Genomic DNA, 8,908 nt, shown 5'->3' with positions numbered 1-8,908 from the left:
CATACAATTTAATCAACTAAATTACGAGTAGTTCGCCCCGCACTGGCTATGATACCTCTCGATTAACAAAAAAACTGGTCAAGTGCAAGTCGGACTCGCGCACGAAGGGTTCCGTAACATTACGCAAAAAACGGCAAAAAAATCCCGTTTGTTGTATGGGAGCCCCACTTAAATATTTATACTGTTTTTAGTACCTATTTTATGTTATAGCGGCAACCGAAATACAACATCTGTGAAAATTTTAACTGTCCCTCTTTTTCTTCAGGTGGTGTCTCCTCGAAATATCCAAATGGCCCGACATGAGGCAAAGGAAAGAGTAATATCGATGTGGGCAAGATCCTCTTTGGGTTAGAAGTGGCTCAATTTATTTAACAACATGAACTACACAATTTAAAAAAAAACTGGCCAAGTGCGAGTCGGACTCGCGCACCGAGGGTTCCGTACTTTTTAGTATTTGTTGTTATAGCGGCAACAGAAATACATCATCTGTGAAAATTTCAACTGTCTAGCTATCACGGTTCATGTGATACAGCCTGGTGACAGACGGACGGACAGCGGAGTCTTAGTAACAGGGTCCCGTTTTTACCCTTTGAGTACGGAACCCTAAAAACGCATGGGCTTGGGTCATTATACCAAGAAAAATCTCAATAGCGCGTTCTAGGATTCTTGGTACACATAACACCGCCATCTAGCGCGGGATTCGTAAACTACACAAAAAATGGATGCTCCCCGGAGTCATTATCTTAAGAAAATAACTCTTAATAGCGCGTTTCAGGATTTTTAGCGTTCAACTTTTTTGTACAGCAAATTACAGACGTGGCTGCTCCGTTTGGTTATATCCTCCTAGTGGTAAACCATGTTTTTGATGGGCCCTTTTCTCAAAAGCTTGTAGCTTGTAATTTGCTTGTAATACAAGTGGAAGTCCCTTTCTAACAAAAGCTGTCAAAAAGTGACATCTGCTTGTATTACAAGTTACAAGCTTTTGAGAAACGGGCCTAGGGATGAAAATTAAGGAAAAAATCAATTGTTTATTTGGGAATTTTACAAAATTTCGTTCTTTTCGGTTTTTTCCAGTTCTATTCAGAAAAATTAAATACAACACACACAATGCCACTGATGAGTGATGACAGTGTCAATGCCATAAACACACACATTAGACATGCAACCTTAACCTACGTGTTTAAATTCCTAATTAAGTATATTGAAAAATACAGATGTTTTGAAAAAAAAATTGCGTTGTTTTGTTCGAAAGAAACTTGAAAAAAACGAGCCGTTTTGAAATTTTCCCGTAATTTTCCCGGTTTTTTCAACGCTAAACGGGCCCCAGTTGTGACGCTTTAAACTCTCCTACAAAAATAGTTGCCAACGATTTCATTCTTAGTAACGAGTTGGGGTAAGATTGGTTTGTTGTGGTTGGGTTGGTTTGGTTGGGTTTTTTATGAGGGGTAAGAATGGTAAGCTGAAAAGTCGTCCGTAATGCCAAAGCATACGGAAAATTTATTGTCTTACCCCTCATGAAAAACCTTTAAACTTACCCCAACGCACCCTACCTATACATAAATAACATAAGTAAACAACAAAATCCATACAAAATTGCCTCTAAGTGCCGATGTCCTTTTATTATAAAAAAAATCAAGTTTTTGGAACTATAATGGAATAAAAGGTTATAATAATTAATAAATCAAACAAAGGGGCATAGTGCCTGTGGTTAACACAATTTACATTTACATAATCATAATTTTTGGCACTCTATGAAGACAACTCACGACGCCTTAAGGCCTCATGGGAGTCTTGGCGTTCGAAAGGGAATAATTTTTAAATAAAAAGCCATATACATAGTAAAAACATTTTATTCAAATCCATAATCTGGCAGCACTGTGCGACTTATTTACAACATTCGAAGTCTAAGTACAGGCATGTATGGAATGTCAACTTTATTGTATATCATAATTATAATTCAGAAATTCATTAATCTGTTCTAGGGTCGTGAATCAACTTTTTCGTGTCACTCATTGTTTCCCTGGACAAGTCTAAAGCTGTAACACACGGCCGTACCGAACCGCGACCTTGAACTGGTCAGCATATCTCTTTCTCTCTTCCCGTTGCCACGGAGGTTTTCGGATTATACTGAGCAACTTTTACTATGGGAACAACCCCGAAATCGCGAAAAAAAAATTTGGCTGTTTTATACATTTTGGCTGGTCCATTTTCTGTGGGAGGGTAATTTTTTTTTGCGATTGAGTGGTTGGTCCCATAGTAAAAGTTTCTCAGTATAATCTTAAAACCTCCCTAGCAACGGGAATGCACTTATTTTTTGCCATCCTGTATATTGGACCATCTACTAAGTGTGTTCTAAAGAACTGTACCAATATTGTCCCTTGTACAATGAGACAAAGTAACACAAAAAAGTTGATCCAACATTATTCTATATTCAAACATTGGAACGCGCCCTTAAGGGAGGCGCGAAATTCATTACATACTGATAAATATAATTATTAAAAAAAAAAAACAATATTTAAATATTTATATATTCTAATTATGTTTTAATAACAAAACTTCCGTGAGACACAGACATATTAAACATATTAATAACGGTCGGTAACGGGGTTTCTAATTATGTTGTCTGTTTACGCATCATTTAAAATATCAAGACTATCGAAAATTGTGTTGAGTTACAGATTTTGAGCACAAATGTGACGTTTTCAACTAAAAGATACCACATTGTCGGTTGTCAATAAGGTTGATTTCAAATTGAAACTTTATAGAAATAGCGCCTTATTGACAACCGACAATATACCCTTTTGGATGAAAATGGCACAAATATTAGCCGTATTCAACTCATGAGTGACAAAAAACATATGGTATGGTAGTATATGCCTATAAGTGGAGCAATGGAGCCATCTTATACCTATAACAACTGGATAAGGTACCTTTTCATACGGACAGCTAGATTCGAGTCGCACCAAGCTAACTCTACAGCGATTTTGATAGCACATACTGTGTAAGTGTTATTTGATAAGAGAAAAGTGTGGACTGAACGAAGATGTAGTGACAAAAATTGAGAAAGGTATGTTGAGATGGTTTGGACACGTGGAAAGAATGAGTGAAAGAAGGCTAACAAAGAGAGTGTATAAGGGAGAGGTAGAAACGGGAGTTGGAAGGGGCAGACGGCGGACTTTCTCTGATCAGATCGGGGAAATCCTGAAGAAAGGCCAGGTCAAGAGCATTAAATGCAGGAAATAAAATGCGTTTGTACTGGACAGCCCGTGGAATGCTCCTGTTATCAAAATCGCTGTAGTTAGCTTGGCCTGTAGATATATCGCTACTTTTGTGCAATTTAAGATGCAAGTTATTCTGTTTGTCATACAGTATACCGTAAAGAAAGTACATTGACCCGCCTAATGGGGTATTTAGCAGATGGCGCCAGCATAGCTTGCCCTGTCAATCACTAGAATTGTGTCAATTTTTTGTTTTTTTTTTAATGGAATTTTATGCCCTGCATGCCAGCCCTTTACGCCAAATCACTACATTGTATAAAACAAAGTCGCTTTCCGCTGTCTGTCCGTCTGTCCCTATGTATGCTTAGATCTTTAAAACTACGGATTTTGATGCGGTTTTTTTTAATAGATAGAGGGATTCAAGAGGAAGGTTTGTATGTATAATTTGTAAAGGTTTTGTGTAAATTAGTTGAACTACCCGTGCGAAGCCGGGGCGGGTCGCTAGTCTCATATAAAAAGGGGCAAGCTATGATGGCGCCGTCTATGCAAACTTTGCCATTATATTCCTGTCCCGCCCATGATGACGGCGGTCAATAACAATGCGACCGGGACAGCTACATTAACTATACGCGTGCGATAGAGATAGGAACAGGCAGGTCAAATTCCTCCGAGCTAAGCCTCCTTTCTTTAGCAAATTAGCAATGTCACCTGTCACTATGTCAAGTCAAATAGGGCTATAATTTGATAGTAGAGTTATTCACATGAAATCCTAGTATTCACTACAAGCAGAGTCAAAATTAAAAATAACACTAGCTGGTTCTATCGGTCACACTATTCACTTAAATAAAAATAAAATTGAAATTCATGCTAAAATATTTACATTGTCTTAAAAATACAGATTCCCTACTTGTGGTGAACTAATATTATTGCTTTTATTGTATAAGTTTTATTATACACGGTGGCTAAAAAATAAGTGAATTCCCGTTGCCAGGGAGGTTTTGGGATTATACTGAGCAACTTTTACTATGGGACCAACCACGAAATCGCGAAAAAAATTTTACCCTCGCATAGAAAATGGACCAGCCAAAATTCTATTGGAGGGTAATATTTTTTTCGCGATTTCGTGGTTGGTCCCATAGTAAAAGTTGCTCAGTATAATCCCAAAACCTGCCTGGCAACGGGAATGCACTTATTTTTTGGGCACCCTGTATATTTTGACCTGGAACTTTATATATTTTGGATGTAATAGAAGGTATTATAAATATTTAATTTAAATGCAATTAAAACTTAGGCAAACGTTAACACAAGCAACGAAAACTAAAAGATAGGCGTATATCAAACAATAGGGTATTTGACTGTATATAAAATAAATTATTTTACACCATGCATGAAATAAAGCACCAGAAGATTAATAGAGAAACGTAGACAGACAGCAGTTATTTGTTGACACAATTTCTATTTTAAAACCCGTATAAAACTATAAAGAGTAACTAATTTGATCGTGACGTCACATGGTAGTGTATCATATGAATTCCATAGTAGCAAATCGTTTTGACAGTTCGAAAAAAGAAACTGATTTGACTAGTAGTCAAATACCCTAATGTCACCAATCATATTGTCGCATTGCGTATGTTGTCCCTCACGGGCGCACGCGGTAGGCTACTTCTATAGGATTCTACCTTCTATGGTCTAAAAATAACTGTTGTCTAAGTTTCTCTAATCTTTTGGTGCTTTATTTCATGCATCGTGTAAAATAATTTATTTTAAATACACCCTATTAGAAGTCGTCTGTTGCCACATAAAACTTAAGACTAAATGCACATTCCGGTACTCAGATGAAATATCACACGCAATAAATATTCATCTCTTTCTACTTCTCCGAGGTAAAAATTCATCAGACACTTTAGTTCGAACATTGTTGCGAGGTCTAATTTTACCTGGCATATAGTAGTTTTTCATCGACTAGCAAGTTTAAGTGACTTTTTTCTTTTAGGGGGCACCTAAAAGCTGCCGACCAGGCAATCATTTCAGTATAGGCATTTGACCAGTTACATTTTAATTTGGTACAAGTGCATCGTTTTCTAATATTAGCGGTATAACTAAAGACGTCTTACGCTGAAGCGATGTTATAAAATCTCGGTTGTCTCTCAGAACAGCCATTATGTTCGGGTCGGAACTAGGAGCGGTGTTTGACGGCGGCCCCACCACTCGTCGAGATAGAAGGGACGTCGTTGAATAGTGTACGGTTAAAAAGATATTTAAGACCGAAAAACGTGCACCGTCTTTCAATTTTAGCGGTTCAAATGAAAACTCCTTACATAAAATGTCGGTTGTCCCGCTCAGCACGGGCACTGTGCCCCGATGGGAACTAGGAGCGATGTTTGGAGCGGTTGATGGCCTGCAGCAGGCGGCGGCCCCACCACTCGTCGAGGTTGAAGGGGCGGAAGTGCGCGAGCTGGCGCGGCGGCGGCGTCTCGCTGTAGTAGCGCGCCTCCTCGCCGCCGCGCTCCAGCTCTCGGGTCACCTGCGATGGTGGAAACGGGGAGTGAGGCGAGATGTGTGTTAGTTTAGTCGAGCGAGAGATACTAACAGACTTCCTTCGACCAAAAGAGAAAGTAATAAGTGTGTTCTTAACGACGAGTCGTGGGTGACCTTAGCCATTGGACAAACCCTGAAAACCTATGCTCTAACGTTAATATTTTTTTAATAAGAACCAAAGATAAAAAACTAATTTTTCAAATTAAAGTTATTTCCAATAATTGACGACAAAAAGAAACAAAGTTCGAAAATATGCGGCAATGATATCATTTGTCAAAAGTCAGAATCTTATTAGTATCATAAATAAAAAAGAATCAAAAAGGTCCAAGAAGTTTTCATACTATTTATGACCTCAGGAACTACTAACACATACAGGCTGCTCCAAAGTAAAAATCGTAATTTGTTGATTTCTTCGTAATGGCTACACCGGTTGTTATGATAGTTTGTATACAGGTTCTAAATACCCTAATGCATATGTACATTTCGGCTTTGTCCAATGGCTGGGGACACACTGTATATAGTTGATGATGTCGTCCTCATGTGTGTTGTCCTTACACAACATGTGTGTACGCTGTGTCAGTGTGTACCTTGTTCCACGAGTCGTAGATATAGTTGATGATGTCGTCCTGTTGTGTGTTGTTATTGTGTGGTGGCGCCGGCGGGCTGAGTCTGGCGGAGTGCGCGTGCGAGTGCCCGTTGGAGTGCCGCTTGCCGAGGTGCGGAAGGCTGCGCGGGCCGCTACTCACGTACGGAGCTCTGGAACATGCAAAATAAAGATCTTCAGTGACTGAGCTTGGGCAAAAATGTCCTTTGTATGTCCGGATGTTCTCCTCTGCAGGTCGCTCTCTCAACGGATTCCTGAAATTTTGTGAGCGAGTGTGAGGTCTGGTGGTTAGAATTTTTTATGTTGCTTTGCATTGGCATAAAAGGTTTCGACAATGGTCCATAACAAATCAAACATTCTTTATTAAAGTAGCCCTAGCAACAAGCACTTTCAAGTCATATAAAATAAATAAATAAAAAATAAAAAAGCCTTTTATTTCTGGGTAATGAAACTTAATCTAAATTTTTTTTAAACCCAATATGTCTAATATTTAATGATCAGAACCCTCCTAAGAGGTATAGGCCTCTTCCAGATTCTGCCACTTTCTTCGGTCTTGGGCCTCCCATATCCAGTTGGCCCCCACTGTTTTAATTATGTCGTCCGACCATGGTGACGACCATTTCAAGTCATAACCGTGGCTAATGGAACACTGGTCCAGAATCTTTTCGTGAAAATCAAATGAATATATATTAGTCCATTACTGTAAATGATGAGGCAGATCATATCAGCCATATAACTCATATTCATACAATCAGGCCCATGAAAAGGAAGTTCTGATACCCCCGGTTTTGTCTATCTATAGGGAGTTTAGTGAACCATAGGGGAGGAAAATAACATTATCGGCCCCTGACTTAAATCATAAGGAAGAAGAAATTTTTTATAACAAAACTTCCGTGAGACATAGACATATTAAAACATGAAACATGTCAGAGTGAAACATGTCGAGCGTTTTTCGACTTAAAACACATGAGTGACCTTTAATATGTTTGAAGAAGATTTGTGTAAACATTTAAAAAAAAACAATTCATGCACAAATAAATATGATTTTAATATAAAAACAACACCTAAAAAAACATAACTTCTGAACAAATGAAGTTATAAAAGAGAAAAACTGGGGTAAAAGATGTAATACATGCAATAAAAAAGAGTAAATGGGCGGGGGGCTGGCCATATATGTCCAACCGGTGGACTAAACATGTCGCAGAATGGTTACTAATAGGCACATCGAGAAAACAAAAAAAAAGAAATACAAGATGGAGAGATGAGCTAAAAAACTTCAACAGATACTGGTGGAGAACAGCACAGAATAGAAAAGGATGGGAAAAATAGGTAGAGGCCTTTTCCGCACACACAACATGCAAATAAATATATGCAAATGCAAATAAAAACAAATATATCTGCAAATAAATATATAAAATTGTAATACAATGAAAATGTTAAAAAATGCATGAATAAAGGCTATTACTAATACTAACTTTTGGATAGAGCTGATTTGTTTAACAATAAGACACCACCAAGTTGTTTTGGCAAATCACTACTTAGGTACTCTTGAGTAATATGCTCAAACAAATACTTACTACAAAATTGCTTTTTAAAAATGGTATTTAACACATTTTTGAATTTTATTAGTGCAAGTAAACACTTGATTGTTTTACTATAGAAAATCATTATTTTGTTTAAAACAAAGAAAGAAAATCTATAATAATGCCAATTCTAACCTGTGGCTCCACTTGCTGATAATGAAGTATCGATTTTTGTTGTTATAATTGTAACAAGAAATTTTATTAAACAATAAGTGGACGCGGGCGAAAGTATCTAACAAAACAAACTGGCATTAACCAACAAGCACCATAACTGTGGAATCTTAAGTGGCCGAAAATCATCGCACACAAGTACATTGCGATTACTCGCTCGATATCACATAACGGAAGATTTATAAACTTACTGGGGGCCCGCAAAAATTCTAAATCATATTCATTCTAAAACCGATTGCAAGAACTTGGTTAACAGACGTCCTATTGTTTACAACATATGCCACAATATGTGAAAGTAACGCAAAAAACAAACGAAAGGACAATGAAATCTTACCTCATATTATTCCTATCCATGTTTTTAAACAGTCACGCTGCTCTGCAAACTATTTACGTGAAACTTAATCTAGTTAAGACTTGGAATTGTATAAATATATCATGAATATAATTATAGAGTAATTAATAATTGAGATAAAGAAATTTACAAAGATAAATATAAATAGGACGCCAACGCCACTAACGTGTACGAATGAATGAATCAATGAATGAAAATGAAACATGAAAAGAAACGAGCGACACGACGCAAAACATATGTCAAAATATATAAAGGTCCGAATTGAGGTTATCACCTATATACAGCTGCTGTTAAAGTCTAAACATTCACAATAACGAAAGCGTTAACTGCTTCTTTATTATAACTTGGACAAATTTCTTATCAAAACCTCAAAACAGCATCCGTACTGAGCACGCATTGGTTGAAAAATGTTGCACCAAATGAAAGCACCAATCATGATTCA

The 8,908-nt window shown here is 37.4% G+C and overlaps 1 protein-coding gene across 1 annotated transcript; it reads right to left on the bottom strand.

The window, feature by feature from the left end:
• Nucleotides 1-1,834: 1,834 nt before the first annotated feature.
• LOC134745323 (MAPK regulated corepressor interacting protein 2) lies at nt 1,835-8,612 on the bottom strand. Its single transcript, XM_063679331.1, has 3 exons — nt 8,449-8,612; nt 6,344-6,512; nt 1,835-5,742 (listed from the first exon to the last, which is right to left on the bottom strand). The coding sequence occupies exons 1-3, from the start codon at nt 8,466-8,468 to the stop codon at nt 5,587-5,589; spliced, it is 345 nt and encodes a 114-aa protein (XP_063535401.1). The 5' UTR covers nt 8,469-8,612; the 3' UTR covers nt 1,835-5,586.
• Between the last annotated feature and the right edge of the window lie 296 nt (nt 8,613-8,908).

Source organism: Cydia strobilella, chromosome 11 (assembly GCF_947568885.1).
Source record: "Cydia strobilella chromosome 11, ilCydStro3.1, whole genome shotgun sequence".
Lineage (NCBI taxonomy): Eukaryota > Metazoa > Arthropoda > Insecta > Lepidoptera > Tortricidae > Cydia > Cydia strobilella.
This window is presented reverse-complemented; position numbering and strand designations above follow the sequence as displayed.

What these genes read in the sequence shown, in the direction of transcription:
- LOC134745323 (XM_063679331.1), bottom strand. Translation starts at nt 8,468, where the DNA reads ATGGATAGGAATAATATGAG. An exon ending in ATGGATAGGAATAATATGAG is followed by an intron (nt 6,513 to 8,448) that starts GTAAGATTTCAT and finishes TGCATGTTCCAG; the next exon opens with AGCTCCGTACGTGAGTAGCG. An exon ending in TCTACGACTCGTGGAACAAG is followed by an intron (nt 5,743 to 6,343) that starts GTACACACTGAC and finishes CCACCATCGCAG; the next exon opens with GTGACCCGAGAGCTGGAGCG.